General features: G+C 36.1%; 1 protein-coding gene across 7 annotated transcripts; it reads right to left on the reverse strand.

Annotated features, from left to right (window-relative positions):
- Positions 1-602: 602 nt before the first annotated feature.
- Positions 603-17,887, reverse strand: arfip2b (ADP-ribosylation factor interacting protein 2b). 7 transcript variants are annotated; one of them, XM_056466678.1, is made up of 11 exons: positions 17,647-17,887; positions 15,735-15,857; positions 12,667-12,777; positions 11,314-11,370; positions 8,697-8,805; positions 7,983-8,045; positions 6,759-6,874; positions 5,984-6,205; positions 5,114-5,271; positions 3,282-3,456; positions 603-3,198 (listed from the first exon to the last, which is right to left on the reverse strand). In XM_056466678.1, exons 3-11 carry the CDS (start codon positions 12,763-12,765, stop codon positions 3,043-3,045), a joined length of 1,155 nt encoding a protein of 384 aa, XP_056322653.1. In that variant the 5' UTR covers positions 12,766-12,777; positions 15,735-15,857; positions 17,647-17,887; the 3' UTR covers positions 603-3,042. The 7 variants fall into 7 exon arrangements, with proteins under 7 accessions (XP_056322653.1, XP_056322654.1, XP_056322658.1 ...); XM_056466679.1 differs by lacking the exon at positions 15,735-15,857 and having other exon boundaries at positions 11,338-11,370; XM_056466683.1 differs by lacking the exons at positions 7,983-8,045; positions 15,735-15,857 and adding an exon at positions 7,080-7,175.
- Positions 17,888-18,343: the final 456 nt, after the last annotated feature.

Raw genomic sequence — 18,343 nt, forward strand, 5'->3', positions numbered from 1 at the left:
TTTATGGTTACTATAGAGATGTTTTTATTTTATTTTTGTAGTAAGAGATTTTGGGGAAAATTGGTTTGGCTACATTACCGTATAAAGGATAACGGGACAGTTAAAAGTAGCTTGAAAACGACAATTTACTTCACACTGGAGTAGTTCCAGACCTTTATGAGCTTATTATTTCCTGTTAAACAAATTAAATTACTTTGAATTTTTTGGGAACTGGTAGCCATTGAATTTAATGTTAATCTTCTTTTGTTCAACAGAAGAAACACTCAAACAAGCCTTGAACAAGTAGAGGCTGAGAAAAGGATGACATAATTTTCATTTTTTTGGGTGAGCTATCCTATTAAAAATGTATTTTATTAATCTTTTTTTTTAAATTATCCAGTGATAGAAGAATTAATTATTGATTGAAATGTATTATTTTTTGGAGGCATCTCTGTAGTATCACTTTCAACATTACCCCCCAGTGGTCAACGTAGATGTTGCATGGTCTGACTTTTGACTTCAGTTCTTTTCAGTTGAAAGAGTGTAATATTTAGGACAGGAGACAACCATATTCAAACATACAGAGCAAAACAGGACAACCAGAAATTGACACCAAGACAACGTTTGCAAACTTTTAAAATTTTTATCTGGTGGGTTCTTGTTCATTTGTTGTTGGTCAAAGGCTAACATCCTGGGATTCCAGTTTCAAAATCTGTCTCATCTTTACATACAGTCATTCATACACTACAATATCACAAAGCAGCCTAAAATATTGATTGTACATAAATACGGTAATATTTAAAACCCTTTCATTTTGCATTCAAAAACCAGGCCTAATAATGGAGTAAGCAAAGTCAAACACTTGCTAACAGAAATCAAAATGATAATAATAATGATTATACTCCCCAAAAACAACAACAAACAAATGTAATGGATGCATTTGTTTTTATCTATAAGAAAAAGAAATGTACTGGGACAAATATATCCATCCAGGGGTTTAGTGTTGTGGGGGTCTAAATTTAAAATCCTGTTGCTTTGGAACAAATGTCCATCACTTCATGGATCAGTTCAGTCTTTGTAGGGTGCGAAATACTTTTCTCTGACAAAAAAAGAAACACTGACTTCCATTTTTACTGCCCAACAAATGTCAAGATGTTAAAAAAAAACATCAAAAACAAAAACCCCTAGAGTCTCTCTTCTGTGGTTATGGAGTGGTCCATAAAAACACTTTTTTTTTAAATAAAAAAACAACAACATGATGTTCAGCAGGTGACATTCAAAACAATTTCAAGCATCCTTTAACATTCTCAAGAAACCTTTCTCATTCCTTCTAGAAACATTGTTTTCTTGCACTACTACCCACAGTGTTTAACTGAAGCACTGAAGAGGATTGAATCTCAATGCACGGGAATGTACAACGGATGTCATCAGACCTGCCATGCAAAAACACACAGGGAACATCCAATGCAGGCATACATGAAAATACACTCTAAAAACATCTTCAGTATTGCTTCATCTCAAGCTTAAAAAGATTTAGTGCAATGTTCACAAGTGCTGAACATTAGATCATAGTTGTTACTTCAGTCTTATATAATGACATTTTAAAAAATAGTGACATGAAGTTATAGGACAGCCTGCACTTTAGATCTTATAGCTGCAGTCTGTTTAGAGAAGAAGCAACAAAGTGTATTTTGAAATTGCTGCGGGGTGATGGGGGGTGTAAGCACAAATTTCAAAGGAAATGAAACGTAAAAATAGGGTTTAAAAAACACTTTCTAAAGGGTAAACAACTGTATTTTAGGTAGAATGCTATATGCAAGAATAAAAGGGGTTAAACAGGATGCATCGGAACAGGAAAGACAGCATTTGAATTCAGAATGGCAGAATATTATTATTTTTGTTTGTTTGTTTGTTTTTTTCTAATCCTGACAAAACACAAGTCAGTACATAAACTTTAGTGCACATAGAGAAAGAGGCAGATAATTTGGGTCACAACCATTGGCCCGTGTTTAAAAAAAATCTAAACTCATACATATACTTCCTTGATTACTTTTGATTATTAACTCAAAATGATTACAATAAACCAACAAACATCTTACAGGATTATGCATTGGTGCATAATACTACAGTAAACTATAATTGTGAGAACAAATCATTTTTACAAAATTGCATTAAAAAAATCTGATTTCTTTATTTTAAAACATGACGATATTGACTGGAGACGCTGATTTTTAGATTCATCCTTCATTCTGGAGTTTTTTTAAAATGTGCAAGCAACTATACACCCACATTGGGTGAAAGTTTGTCCAGAAAAGTTCAAAGAATTCTTTATTTTAGTTTAATATTACTTAAAATTGGGCTCGTTTTAAGATATTAAATCTAATAATTCAGAATATATATATATATATATATATACACACGAGACTCAACTGAACAAGCATTGACTCTACGGTATTCTTGTGGCTTAATAAATGTACAAAGGATGCAATGCCGATATCAGATAAATCTGTATCTGGTTTTAACTAATTAAAATCAGAACCACTAAAACTGAAACTCTGTGAAAGGAATGATATGCATCCTTCATCAGCTACAAGACAGATGAGGGGATGGGGGCAGTAGCAAAATAAAATAAAAGGAAATAAAGTTATTTTTACAGAAACAAACTAAAAAAAGGAAACCATTCATCGAATCGTGGTCACTGACAGAGAGAATATTGAGAATTGTCTGCTGTTCTGACTGATATATCAGATGGATTGTTTCAGCCGGTTTAATGACATTTATAAGGATGAAGCTTGCACTGGATACCCTTGACATTTGATTGGAGCTCTAAGGACTGGTCACATACCAGAGGTGACAATTCAGACACTTGAAAACAGTCTCAGAGCAAGAATAGGATGAGAAGGAGAAGAATTAAGGAAGTGTAAAGAGAGTTAGTGTGAAAGGGGCTCTCTGTTGGAGCCTTGTCTCTTCTAGCATCTCAGATCGCTGGTCTCTCGGGGTCCTACTGTGTTGCTCTGCGGGGCTAAAGAAATACAACAGGAAACCAGGGGTAACGGAGCACTTTCACTGTTCCTCCAGCCAAGAGGGTTTGTCGTCCCCTGGTGGTTTGAGTTTAATGTTGAACTGCTTGAGGGTCTGTTCCAGCTGCTGCTGGTTTCCAGCAAAGTAGGCAGAGATGGCATTATGGAACAGCAGAAGTTGCTTGTGCATCACTTTGACCTGTAGAAGAGAGACAAACATACGGTGTCAGAAAACAAAAAGCAACAGGACTTGCAGAGGAAGTTATGCAGGTGGTCTGGCACCTTATTTTCTTCCAGGAACTTGATTTTGATGGTGACATCACTGCGGAGACGTTCATATTTGTCCTTGTGGATCTGGTACTGCTGCTGAGCAGCCTCGATACGAGCCATAGTAACAGCGTCCCGTGGGCCCATGTTCAACTCCTCCAGATCTGCCCTGTACGCGTCGAACTCCAGCCTACAGAACAGAGGAACATTAGAAAACAAATGCCTTTTTTTCCTGAGATATAGTCTCCAAAACCTTTCACATGATAAGTTTTGATGCTCTAAAATGTTTGTTAAACAGACAAAAACGTATATATGCACATGGTAAAACATGTATAAACAACATGCATTTACTTTCACCATGCCCAGAAGCCCCAATGTCATCATTAATCGCAATGTTTCACATTAGACATCGTAGGATATATTACTGGTCAACATTGCTCAACCCTAACCTACAGATTTGTTTCAGTTGTTCCTGAAAGAGCAATAAAATTGTCACAATTTCACCTTGGTTTGGTTCACTTTCACAAGGAAACCTTTTTAAATTGACCAAGTCATGTGCAACTGTCCCAGGGTTTTTCCTGCATAGAGAAAATTTTGTACCACCTAGACCTTTTGACAAAGATCAGGCAGGCAGTCATGGCTACCGACAGACCCCTAGTGATGCTCAAGCACTGGTCATGTAATTAATTACATTTACAGTTATCCTTTTTAAAATAAGCTATAGTTTTACATGATAAGACTACAAGAATAATGCAAAATGTGTTTGTTTCATAAAGCTAAAAATTAATGATCAGTATACCACCTCTACCTGAATTTGAGCCAGGATATACTGTGTCCTATTATCAGTCTGAATTTATCATCCTTCAGGATGAATAAACAGTTGTTTTACTACTTATTGTAGTTTTTGTTTTTTAGCTCTCGTTATATACTTCAGCATTTTAAGTTTAAATCAAACCTTATTATTGTTATTATTTATTATTTTATTGAGGTTTTTTCAACCAATTTTCAATTCATAATTTCAATTTACCTGAGGTTAAGTAACTTACATTTTGAAAGACATTAGCAAAATAAACACTGCTGTGTTTCATGCAACATTCATATGTCATAATTTTCCTTTTTTATTTTCTGAGCCTAATAAAACACATTTCTGCTGAGCTTGTGAACACAGTAATAGACATTTAGAATAGTCACCACTAAAATGCTGGGGCATGTTGTGTTATTTGAGTTCACTGAATTAAGCACATGCACAAATTCACTCATAAATGCCAAGTGCAGAAACAGTGCAGAGTGCAGAGAATTTTTTTTTAGTTTAACAACCTTGTTCTTGTGATCTTTGACTTTTTTTTTTGGTCTGGAGTGCAATTACCATGTTTGTATATACCCAAACAAATCAATCTACAAGAGAAAACAAGCAGAACTCCAAAACAAATTCTCGAAATGAGCCAGGTGTGGAAACACCTTAAATGTAGACAGCAAAGCAGAACTAGCTAAATCAAGTGATAGCGTCAAAAGTTTCCAAAGGTCTCAGCTTGAACTATACAAAATAGATAACTGTGAAAGTGGATATCCTACTGCTTTTATTTTTATTTTTAATCTAAAGACTGAGTTAGAGTGTGAATATATTTAGTACTCTGAGTATATTTAATACCAGTTCATCTGTACATGTAGGAATATTCAATAGTAAACCAGACAACTGCAACACATAATGACCCTAACATCCAGTAGCATCAAAGGTTAAAAAATAAATAAATTCCTGCCCTTACAGAAAGTTGGGCTTTTTTATACTATAGTGAAGTAAAGCATTTCAAAACAAATGAAAGCTACAATACTAGAGGAGCAGCTTTTACCTGGCATTCTCATACATCTTGATAGTCATCAGTGTGTCTTCCATCGTTTTGTTCACAAGCGTGTTGATGCTGGACACAAAAAAATTGATGGCACCAAGCAGAGTCTCTCCATTCTTGCACAACAACTTTTGCGTTTCTGCATTGTATCCAAACTCATCCTGTACATGAACAATAGCACAAACCTCAATATTATATATTATCAATATTAAAAATATATGTTTTTATATACACAGGGTGACAATGACTCTAAGAACATTAAAGTTTTTTTTTTGGTAGGAATACAAAAATAAGTTTAAGCCAAAGTATTAAACTATTTTAAAATGACAATAATTATAACTGCAATTAAAACGAAAACTGAAAATTCAAAAATGAAAGCAATAATTTCTAAATACAATAATAGTAGTAACTAGTACAATAATAGTAGGAACATATTGCATTTGTTGATCACAGAATCCAGTGGAAAAACAAGAAATTAAATGTATAATGTAGAAATGTCCTACCTAATCAATATATACCTAATCAAATCTTTGTGTCTGTGAATATTAAACAGCAAATTAATAAACTGCCCAATTAACAATTACTAAAATAATATTGCTTTGCTGAGCCCATTACAGCTTTAAACACTGGTTATATACATCTTAAATTCCAGTTTAGACCATGAATCCAGCAATGCTAGAGACACAAATATATTATTACTGAAGTTATCCCAAAACAACTGTGTTTTTATCACTACATATTTTTAATACTGACAATTTGAATGATAGATTCAGCAACAGCTTAAAATAAGTAAATGTATTTTTACCAGTCCCATAATTTTCCACGGCAGTAACAACAAATGTCATAAACCTAAAGATGGTCACACTGGCTTACCCGAAGTTCTGGAGACTTCTGACTGAGGTCGGCAAAAGTGTCTCCAAGGGCGTGTTGTGTCTGCACCATGCTGTAAAAGTGGTTGGTTAGCGCTCGTGCTAAACGCAGCACATTCTCGTACTTCCGTTTGGTTTCCCGCAAAACCTCAATCTGAGCCTCCAGCTCCAAATCCACAGTACGTGATCCTCGGCCAAACCTCTCAGAGATCATTTGTTTGGTGCACTGAGAGAGAAAGAGAGAGAGAGAGATCACAAATACAAATGGCTTCAAAATAAGAGTTGCTAAGTTACGGATAAAAAAAAAAAAAAAAAAAACGTACAGGTGGTTGTTAACGCAGAATCAAGCCAAAGTCATTTCACTCGCCAGCCATCTTTGAAAGGCCTTTTTTTTAAACTTCCTAGGTTCTGCAGGTTGCAATGTCCCGTATTTTGATTGCCAATCTTAAGCCAATTGTAATGGTTTGTTTTGGTTCAATTTGGAATTTTCCCAACCAGCGCAGAGCCCGAGGGACCAGAGCGAGTGCTCCGACAAGACGGCGCTAAACAGTCAATAACAGCAGCATAACAGACAAACAGATATGTATGAATGTGGATGCAAGTATATGGATCTGAATTTGTATTCACCGACAGTCAAGGTGATTCAAATTTACAGGATTAGCCTTTAGCGGTTGTTATCTTGGAATAACATACCTTGGAATGTGAAAACTGGCCAATCGGAATCAAGAACATAACAGAACATGAACATAGTAAAAAACATCAACAGTTAATTGACAAACCTTGTATGTGTTCAGACCCCATTTCTTCATTATGTCAAATTTCTCCACAGCAACGCCTCTTGTGGCTTCTTCTGCTGTCATGGAGGAATTGCTACCGGCGTAATCCATATTAGACCCTGATGAACATAAAATGATTACAGTAAGTCTCTATTTATGTGCATACACTGTACACATGTCTATACACAACAGTTTACACCAATGTTATGGCCATTATTGCATCAGAGAGATGTGAAACAGATGAGATGAGAGAACATATGAATGTGTTTTACTGAATTGGGGGGGATGTGTTGCCAAAAAGGGGCCAGTGCCATTTCAGGATACCTGGGATACAAGGGATGTCATCGGATTGGCTGGCTATTCGGCAGGCAGCAATCTGGCTTGGGGCAATGCTAACACCCCTGGACTTCATTCGGAGGTCTGGAGGAGGTCATGACCAGGGATAACAGGGGATGTTGGGTAATGGGGAGCAGGGAGTGGATATGGCAAGTTAAAAAAATGATTGGAAGAATGATTTTTTAAATGAAATGGATTATCGCATGTGAGTGTGAAGTGTATGGGAATAATGCCAGTGCATGTGTGTGAATGTGAAGGAACAGCAGAAGAACGGAAGGAGGGGGAAAGGGAAAAAGAGAGGATGAAAGAGAAAAGGTGATATTGTAATGAGATGAAATGAAAACAGGAATGCACATGACTGCTATTTTGTTAAACCTGCTGCCTTATGACAAACAGATGGAGATAATTCACTTCACAGTTCATTTAAAAATCCCACAACAGTTTTTATTTAAAACCCCAATATATCGGATCATTTATTTTTAGCAGCATGTGTTCATTTACACAGAAACAGACTTGAATATCAGACTGTTATGTCCTGAAAACATCTTAATTACAAACACTTTTTAGCCTTTCTGCAAGCAGATTGTTTTCCTAATCATTTCCTTAGCAAGAATAAAGCCAGATTAAACTTTCAATCTGATATCCGCAAGTAATTTTTAAAAGACGCCTCATTACAAACTTCTGCAAGGCAACCTTAACCCTGGAAAGAAACAAAATCTTGACAGAGAAATGCAGCCCGTTCCAATCTGCTAAGAGGGAAAATGAAAGCCAGAAAAACAGAAGCAATTCAATTTATTCCTGGAGAACAGCATCCCAAGCCCTGAGAAAAGATTAAATGGTTTTGGAAAAAAAGGATGAATAAAGGCGTCACGAGAAGTTGATACAAATGACCTTGCCCTTCATTTGGAATGCGTCTGTTGCCCAGAAAATCAGTATTAATATGGACTGCAGGGCCTAAGAAAGAGTAAAAGACACAGAAAGTCCTCACTTAATCAGAACGGAATAGATTTAAACTAATATTAAGGCCTCAGGATTATTTACAATCAGTTTTAGTCCATATCATGTCCAGAAAAAAAGCTGGACTGAATTAAAAATTAGAGCTAGTTGGGGTGAGCTAGTTATTAACTAGCTATTAGAGCTAGTTGGGGTGATAAAAGTTGATCTTTTTTCATTACAGAGGACCATTTAAACTAACAAACAAACAAACAAACAAACAAATCTCTAAACTGAAGTTCATTCATCGCCAAGCCTCTGTGGCCTATTTACTCTGGTTAATGTCAAACTTTAAAGCCATTAAGCATGACTCACACACTACCTATACACACACAATAGGCAAAGCCTTCAGAGGCCCTGGCTCTCGTCTGGATTGCGCCACAGGTGAGATAGGAGTGAAAAAGCCAAAGAGGAAATTATGCAAATCAAATTGCACATTTTAAGGCAAAACTCCACAGAACGCATGCGTTTCGAAAAGTATAAAATATTTATTCCAAACACCACCAAAAAAATAAGTCACCTGCCTGATTAGACCGTGATTTCTTTAGCCTAACATTTAAAAAAAACAAACATTGTTCTTGTGAAGAGTTAACGAACGACAGTCTGCAATACCTTTGATGGAGCTGGTTGGAATGATGCCCTCTGTTGTACCTCCATAACCACCTGATACGATGCTGGTCTCATTTAAGTTGGGCCCAGACACCATTACCTGCTGCAAGTCCTGGAGAGATAGAATAAGAAAGAGGACGAGATCTTAAAAATGCAACATTACAACCAGCATTATTTTTCATGAAGTGAGCCAATTTTGTACATTCTACACACACACAAACAAGTTGTAAATTAATAGGGTTAGAATCACATTTCACCCAGAATTAATAAGAATTATGTTTGTATGACAACAGCAATTTTTTAACTACCTGTGAAAACAATCCCTCTGAAAAATTAATGAGTTTACTTGATGTATTTAAAGAAACCAAAAGCCAAAGCTTACAGAGCAATTACAGCACAAGGAAGCAGCAGTTTGCTATCAGAACCAAGTCACATTAGTGAATATAAAAGTATTTAGGAACCAACATCAGGTTTTAGAAACAAAGGCAAATTAAATTGTAATGTACAATATTTGACGCTCTACATAATTATTTAAATTGCTTTCCATTGCAAGCATTATTGAGCAAAGGGCTTGGCACAAAATGCAGCACTAACTATATGATGTGAGGTACTTGCTCGATTGGTCACCTAGACAAAAAAAAAAAAAAAATCAGACTAAATCTGATTTAGTGGCAACTACTAACTATCCTACTAACTATCCTATAGGGAATATAGTTCTGTTTAATTTATTTTCATAAAGAGAATCGTGAAACATTTGTTGTTATTACTAGGATATAAAATACAAATAATAGACCATAGGTCACTTGAAAAAAAATGGATAAATGAAACCCTGGGTTATCTTTTTTTTTTGGTTTAACTTTGCTTACAATTAATGCAGGGTTAAGAACTAATTCTGGGTTTTTATACTGTACATCCTTAACCCTTGGATTAACATCCTTTGTTGCATATTTGCAGGGTCAGTGTCATCGATGGGGGAATAATTAAAACAAGGGCGATTACTGCAAGTTTACATTAAGGCTCTAGTGTTGCGCAACCACTTATTATTTACTGCTGTACCAACTGCTAACAAGTTTTTTTAAAGGTGAATGAACTTTTCAAACTATAAAGGTTAGAATAAATATAGAAACAATTTAAAGACTAAAAAGATTAACTTTATCACTCCAATTTTTATACAATGAAATGTTTTCATGACTACACAAAGTATGTAATTTTAAGGTACACATATCGCTCTTAAGTTTGTAAATGCAACATTTTGAAATGGCATAATTTCATAATGTACATGTTTGAAACATCAATGCACAAATTCTCTACCCAGGGGGAAAAAAGTGAGATTTAGAATGACAATAACCTGTTCTGTGCTGAACATCATCACCTTTATAAACACACTACCTGACAAAAGTCTTGTTTGTTGATCCCAGTTGTAAGAGCAACAAATAATAATAACTTGATATTTAGTAGATCATTTTCAAAAGAGGCAGAAGGTCGATTTTTCTGATGAATCATCTGTAGAACTGCATCCCAATCATCACAAATACTGCAAAAGATCTATTGGAGCCTGCATAGATCCAAGATTCTCACAGAAATCAGTCAAGTTTGGTGAAGGAAAAATCATGTTTTGGGGTTAAATTCAGTATGGGGGTGTGCGAGGGATCTGCAGAGTGGATGGCAACATCAACAGCCTGAGGTATCAAGACATTTGTGCTGCCCATTACATTACAAACAGGAGAGGGCAATTTCTTCTGCAAGATAGCGCTCCTTCTCACACTTCAGCCAAGGTCAAGGTGCTCCAGGATTGGCCAGCCCAGTCACCAGACATGAACATTATTAAGCATGTCTGGGGTAAGATGAAGGCATTGAAGATTAATCCAAAGAATCTTGATGAACTCTGGTGAACTCTGGAAGAACGCTTTCTTTCCCATTCCAGATGACTTTATTAATGCGTTTTCTGAGTCATTGCAGAGATGTGTGAATGCAGTCGTCCAAGCTCATAGGAGTCATATACAATGTTAATTCTTTTTCCACTGCACCATGACTATATATTCTATAATGTATATAATTTCTATTAAGTGACAAGACTGTTGTCTAAGCAAAGTCAGACCTTACTGTCCTAATTAAATAATTAAAAATCAAGGCAAGATCAGATTTTATTTGGGTAAAATAAGCATAATCTAGAGGCCTTTGCCTTTCATGTAAGACACTTCTGATACTAAATGATCAACTAGAAGTCAACTTATTATTTGTCGTTCCTAAAACTTGGATAGGTGACAAGACTTTTGTCAGTTAGTGTATAACGTAACATATTATAAGAGTTAAAACAAAATCCATTAAACAAAGTGTTAATAGGTATTAAAAGGTTGCTAGTCACTGATTTATACCACAGAGAGACAAAACAGGATGTTTTTCAAAACAAATAAACTAAATCTGTATCGATTGGATTTGTATCTGACCTCAAACACTGATAAATAAAGAGTGACTGAGGCCAAAAAATAATGCATGTGATTTGAAAAACATCCAGTCCATTGTGACAAGGCTATAGGGAGAAATAAAGCCAATTTCTGCTGGAAAGACATACACGTGCAAGCACACACACTCAGCAACCCTTCCCAGTGTTCCTTCTCACCCTGAGGCCTGCGGGACTCCCTACCTTCTCTCTTAAGCTCCACTGAATCTTTGCAGCCTGCACAGACATCGGGGAAGAACATGACAACAAAAAGACAAAAGAAGGAAAAGAAACCAAAAATAAAGCACAATGTAAAAAAAACAGAAACAAACTTCAAAACAGTGATGATGAAATAATCTATCAAACACAACAAAATCCACATTTTAGGGCCATTAAGCACCCATCACAATACAATGATGACAGGCTTCAAGGGTTGACAATGGAAAAAAAAGAAGAGACAAAGTACTGTGTATAATTTCAGCCCTCATTAAGCGATGAATAAACTCTCTTCATGCCATGAATTAGGTTGCTAAATATCACTGTCACTCCAAATATCAAGGAACAAAAGGATGATTAAGGAAAAATGAGCCACACTTGCTTTCTCTGCTCAATGACAAGAACAGTTAAAAAGTCTGTTTTCATATTCTGGCTCAATTTTCCCAATCTATTTAAAGACACAGTGCCATCTGCCTTTAGCTGAGCCATTAATGCAACTGTGAACATGATCAGTCAGTGTTTCTATGATGAGGTTTATCAAATGGACATACTGTAGCATGAGACTGACACACATACAAAAAACACAGCTAAAAGCTAACTAAACCAAAGAAACGTTAGTTCCTTATAGGAATAATTAAACCTCCTAGTAAATATCTTGCTTCTGTTTGCCTAACACGTCTACTCCCGGATCCGGTGCCACAGTTTATTTGGCTTAAAGAGGTGTGTCTTGTGACAACATTACCACCTTTTATTTACAATGGCTCCAAGAATAGAGAGATTTGAACACTTTGTTCTGCATAAGCCTGCAACTACTTATAAAACTTAAGTCTCCACACAAGCCATTTTTATTAAATAAATTCTATTACTTATTAACAGGTCTGACAGAACTATATTTTTTAATGGGTTACTTAACCCCTTAGTGTTCCAGAATTCTGTCCATGGTACAACAAGCCATAAGTTACAGAAATGCTAAGGGATTAAAATGCTCAAAAAACAAAAGAGCAGAACAATTATAAACTAAATGTTTGCAGCACCTGCTACCTTAAGATTTTTTCTCAGGCTGATATTGTGAAACTCAGACAAGCAAGCTAAGCAACTGGATGGACAGCTAATATTATCCTCTTGAGCTATAAAACCTTAAATGCTGGAAACAAACCACAGACATCCACATTCAGCATGCTTTTGACATGGTTCAAGCTCTGAAAATGTAATAAAACTCAAACTTTTTGGAGAGTTTAGGAAAACTGGGCTACTTTTGACAAAATGCACTGTCTAAAAAAATGTTCCAGTTTTACTGAATCACCATATATCGCTCACCTGCTCCAAACTGTCATCCTCTGCCAGATTCCGAGAGTCCCCATTACTGCTAATAGGAATCTCCATAGTGGCTGCTTTACTCATCATACTGTCCGCCATACTGGAGTGTTACTGAAACAGAGCAAGATGAGAAAAAAGATAAGCAAATAAGTGTATTACACTTCAGTGGATTACAAAAGCCTTCAGATACATACATTTTAATAGCTCCGAATTAACAATGTTCAGATAACAAGGGCTAGATTATTACAGGCTAACTCGTAAGGGTGAGACAAAATTTTGTGGAATAAAGAAAACGGGTGGTTGAATAAATGATGGCATGACGCTGTAGACATGTCCTGTATTTAATTATAAAATGGCTTCTGTATGCATACGCTTGCCAGAAAGTGTAGATAGAAAAGAGCTTCCTCAGGAATGTTCTCTTCAAAAGCTCTTATCAGATCTGGCTGAGGCCAACCCAGTCATTACTATGAAAGGAACTGCAAAGAAGTTCATGGACTAGATCTTTCACTCTAAACTAATTAACCCTGTTAGAAACGCCTCAGAGGCCCCGTTTACGCTTGGTATTTAAATGTGTTTTGGTTGACTGGATTACAAGTAGTTGAGGGAGACATTTTACATCTAGCATTTTCACCTGTATGTTTTGTTTTACTCCACTTTTGACTGCTTTCTTGATTCTATAAAGAAAGTATCTATGGGCGGGTGTATACCCTAAATGGGCTTTTTCCTAATCTTTCAGTCTAATATTGGGAAATAAGACCATGCCGTTTAGATATGACCATGTACATGGGCAGAGAATGATACAGAGGGTGGCAGCATACTATGCCAAATAATATGGGTTTGTGTCAGAATCAGGTGTCAGGACTGGTCTGAAAACAGTGTTTAGGGCTAGGAGATTAACCAAGGCCATTTTCTTGTGCATTTTGTAAGTAAAACTAAAGTAAAAATCTAGCTCATGCGTTCAGATGGAGTCATAGTGCATTGACAAGCTACCCAAATAGTGTTCAAAATATTAATTGATTTAATCAGACGATAATGACATTGAGATAATCATTTTGTGATAATGACAGCCATTTGCGTCACTTCTAAGTGAACTATGACTCTGTTTAGTAAATGGTAGATGAGAAAATACCAAATATATATATATTGCAGCATCACCCGCAGCTCATTGAGAAGAGTAGAAACAGTACAGTACGGACACAAGAGAGTCTTTAAAAATCTCCAGTAACACCTAAAAACCTCACTAGATTTGTCGGTAGTCGCTATATAGCTAAATTGGTAACACTGCATATTTCTAACATGTGTGGTGATTATAACTGTCCACTGAGCACAGGAACAACTAAATCATTAAAAGTGCTATTACCAGGTGTAAACAGGTCCTGAGTTCCTAGATATTTTCCATTGATATGTGCTTTTTTTTGGTCTCCTTCAGAACCCAATTCTCTCACACCTGTGGGAGGCGCTTCACAATGATGAGTGAGCAACTTCTCAAAGCAGGTTTTCATTGTTAGCTTTCATAAGGCTGCCAGCCACAGCCTCCTCAATGCGTAGAGGAAAAATATAGGAATGCAGAGAGCTACAGTATGTAACAATCATGTGACTCATACAAGTTAGTCTAAGCTTCAGCTTTAGACAGGCGCTCAGAGGGTCGATCTGTGCAGGAGACATCATAGCCTGCCTTAACATAAGAGCCATTTAATTCTCCTGAGTGCTAGAGCATGAAATTTAGGCAGGATAAAAGCTAATGGTTCAGGTCTTATCTGTAAACCACAGGAATGGAAAACTGGCATTAATAAATTTGCACTCAGCGAGCAGTGGTGATGGCGGTGAGCCAGTGCAAGTGTTGCTTTACTATAATGATGGCATGGGACTATGGTCAATGGGATGTTGTGACGCCATTTGAAGGCATTATTTTAAACAACATACCCTTAGCATAACGAAACTGTGGAAAAGTATTTGTGCCACAATGATGTTTCAATTTGTGGCTTGCTTTACAACCTTTACCAGCTACTTGAGAATGTGAATGACATTCAACATTACTTCTGAATACCTAGCATGCCTGTTAATATTACAATCTACAGGCAGCAATGAATGAACCTGTAGCTCTCTATCCAATGAAATAATTCTATATTTTTCAGAAGCACATTTGAGATCAGTTTGGTTGATATTCAGCAACACGTTGTCATGCTTGCATAGACAGAGAAATAATTTACAGAACTGCAACATGGCTACTGCAAACATATGGAGCATTTTACAATGGCTCTTAAAGATCAATAAAATCCCACAATACAAACAAATAGGCAAGTAATTTGATCATAGTACAACATGCATCAATGACTTTGACTTTTTTACTGTGATTTTCCAATGAATTTGCGGAGGCAGCATGCCATCTAACCAAGGCTGCATCTATGACAACCACTAGAGTGAATAGAAACACAGCTCATGCTAGCTAGCTTGGTGATACTGCTTCATTAAGCACCTTCCTAAAATGAAGTCTCATAGGGACCACAGGGTAACAAGAGGCTCTTTATTACAAAACAAGATATTTTCCAAGTTAGACTAGTTGCAAAGATTCAGCCTATTGATTTAAATAATTTGAATGGGTTCACTAAAAGCATTTGTACAATTCAATAAATTGTTTATTTTTACATCAGTAGTTATCCTCATGTCTCAGAGAGTAACCCCAACTGAGATCTTGACCACTTGAGAGTGCTATAGGCATGGGCCAGTATAACGGTATGATAACCTTGGATAAAAATATTACGATTTCACGGTATCACAGTATTGTGTTCACTGCTCTTAAATATATACTTTTTTCAATGTCTTGGTAAAAAACAAACACTTTTTTCCCCCTTTGAAAACAATACATTTTATTTTTTAAAGATTAGCAATATTTTGGAGCAGTAAACAGGTCAGGCTAAATAATTCAAATGAATCATTGACTTCTGCTATCTTCATTTGTTTCAAAAACACTAATTTCTTTAGAATTTAAAATGGCCTCCTTGGATATCTTTTCTCCTGGAGATACTGTTGGCCTTAAAAAACGTAAATAAAAAAAATCTTAAACATACCTTAGGAACGGTATTACAGAATATGTTGGCGGTTTTAAAACCTTGACTTTTCCAAACCGTGGTATATCTTGAAAATGGTTATCGTCCCATGCCAACACGCAAGTGACAAGAAGTGAATGTCCACTGCATGAATAAAAATGCAAAAATGTCCCAGGTCAAAGGAATGCTCAAACTTAGTGCCCATAATGAGCACTAAATCCATTTTGTTGCAGTATTCGAGGGTCACATAAAACTTTTGCACTACAAGTTAATTAAAGACTTGCACCGTCTACACAAATCTATAATTTAATTTGATATCATATAAATATTTGTGTACAACATTATTCTTTGTACATTTACAACACTAAGTTTTAAGTGTGTCTTGTTGATTTCTCATAAGATCCATCACATCTGCAATCAACCCACTTAAACCAAATGCAAGTGGACAAGTGCAAAGACATGAGATGTGGGTTTATGAGCGATTTATGAGTGGGTTTATGAGTCATTGTATCATTCACTGAACTGATTTGTTTGCAATAATGTCATATATTAAAACTTGCATTCTTACAAATATACTAAAAGGCTTGAGTGAGACTCAAGCATTTTCGCATTTTTCTTTCAAAAAACAATTGTATCACTGGTTTGTTAACAATAACAGCCTAGACAGCTGCTGTGCTCCTAAATCAATTAAAATCAAATTACATTTGGTTTGAAACTTGCTTCTTCACCCTTAAAAGTATGTTTCATTTAGTATGAATGTGTTGTAACAATTGAAATTTGTAAACATTAGGCTACATCCCACAATGTCTAACTGTCATGTAAACCACAGTCAGTTGCATAACTTTATCAAACCATAAGCCTTTCCTCTCTTGTGGTCAATGGCCATATGGGAAAGTAAAACGTGTCTTTCAGATGCCACAGAATCTCGTCAGAACATCTCGTCAGGCTACACTATGCAAAATACTATATATTTTGAAATAGACCCTTTTGAAGGATGTAAACAAAAACAATGGTGCCAGCATATTTCCTGTTTCACATTTATAATTTCTATAGCTTCGGAGAATCCAAAAAGAGCCACATATTGATAAATACTATTATGATAGCTGTTTTAACATGGCGTTATGATTGAACTGCCTCGTTACAGTTATGAAACAGTTTGATAACAAGCAGGAAATGTCCCTGGGCCAATAACATGACCACATTGAAATGGTCTACAAGTAATTTTAGTTTGTCATCTACTATTTAACGTTAGTTGGCCTATTGCGATGCAAAGTGATATATAGGGAAAGGACAAATCCAACCCCTTCGCTGCCAGCATTCGAACGTTATTGGCCCGTACTCAAGTCTTGAACAATAAATAGCTTAAAAAATATTTGATTTACTATTTTCATTTCTTTTAAGTACATGGACCAAAGGATTGAGTAGTTTAAACAGTCGGTAAACGAATGCTTGATCTATGTGCTGTCAAAACTCGAACCAAACACCTGTCCTTGGTGAACAGGTGGGACAAGAAAACTGTGACAGTTATACAAACTCGACATAAAAAAACACCTAAATCCATATTTACTAAAAAGGCACGATATTTCGACTTAAAAACACACTTTTGTTACATTATCACCCTAACGACATGATCACATATGGCATCACTGTAATAATGTGCCAGGTACAGCCTTCTGGCTCAAATTTCCAGAGTCCAAGAAGCAGTCCATGTCACTCAATGGCCTTCCATTTTAGATTACATACATAAATAAAAAAATAAGATAAATAAAACACATTAGGATCGCAAGTTATAGCCACGCATTATTATTATTTTCAGTTGACGTCGTGTTTTATTTTTTTCACCACAGCGCACTACATACACGCTAACTCGCGTCTGCTAAGTGCGATAAAGGCTGAATGAATAAAGATCAAGACATATAAATGATTATCTTACCTGTGCGTTTCCTTCTCTAGGATGAGCTATTTGACACGCGTGCTGGATATTTATCCCGGTTCATGCGCAATCAAACCCTGACACTTCCGAAAGAGTGCAGAAACAATAACAGCGTGCATTCATGGAGGCTGAGTTTATGTTAAATCACAAGCAAGCGTTTATTCGCATGTTCAACCGATTCCACTATGTCCGGCGGCTTGTTTGTATTATTGGGCGAATCAGCCTCCAGTAGCCCGAAATGCCTTGCGGATCTGACGACAGGCGCCGACGTTCCTTTAGCCGACGTGGAATACGCAGCCAGCGCCAGGGAGAAGCCATGATGGGAAGGGAAAGCACCTGTCAGCACGGTTGGATATACAGTTGAAGTCAGAATTATTTAACCGCGTGAATTATTAGCCCCCTGTTTATTTTTCCCCCAATTTCTGTTTAACGGAGAGCAGATCTGATTAACACATTTCTAAACATAATAGAGAAGTTATCATTTGGGAAATATTTAAAAAAGAAAAAACATTTCATAGGGGGTTTAATAGTTCTGATTTCAACTGTATCTATGTAAAAATCACAGGTGTGTGAAGAATATTTTAAATTAAAACGAATAATAATAATAATAATGCATATTGCAAAAAAAAAAAAAAACATTAAAAGAGGGATTTCTTTCACCATTTTTTATTAATACCTTAGCAAAATAACATATTTG

The sequence above is a fragment of the Danio aesculapii genome, chromosome 10, assembly GCF_903798145.1.
Source record: "Danio aesculapii chromosome 10, fDanAes4.1, whole genome shotgun sequence".
Taxonomy (NCBI): domain Eukaryota; kingdom Metazoa; phylum Chordata; class Actinopteri; order Cypriniformes; family Danionidae; genus Danio; species Danio aesculapii.

Excerpts from the sequence above, each read along its gene's own strand:
- arfip2b (XM_056466683.1), bottom strand. The coding sequence starts at position 12,765 with ATGGCGGACAGTATGATGAGTAAAGCAGCCACTATGGAGATTCCTATT. Across the intron at positions 6,875-7,079 it reads TGACATCCCTTGTATCCCAG|GGTCTAATATGGATTACGCC; the intron begins GTATCCTGAAAT and ends TATGTTCATCAG. Across the intron at positions 6,206-6,758 it reads GGGGTCTGAACACATACAAG|TGCACCAAACAAATGATCTC; the intron begins GTTTGTCAATTA and ends TTTCTCTCTCAG.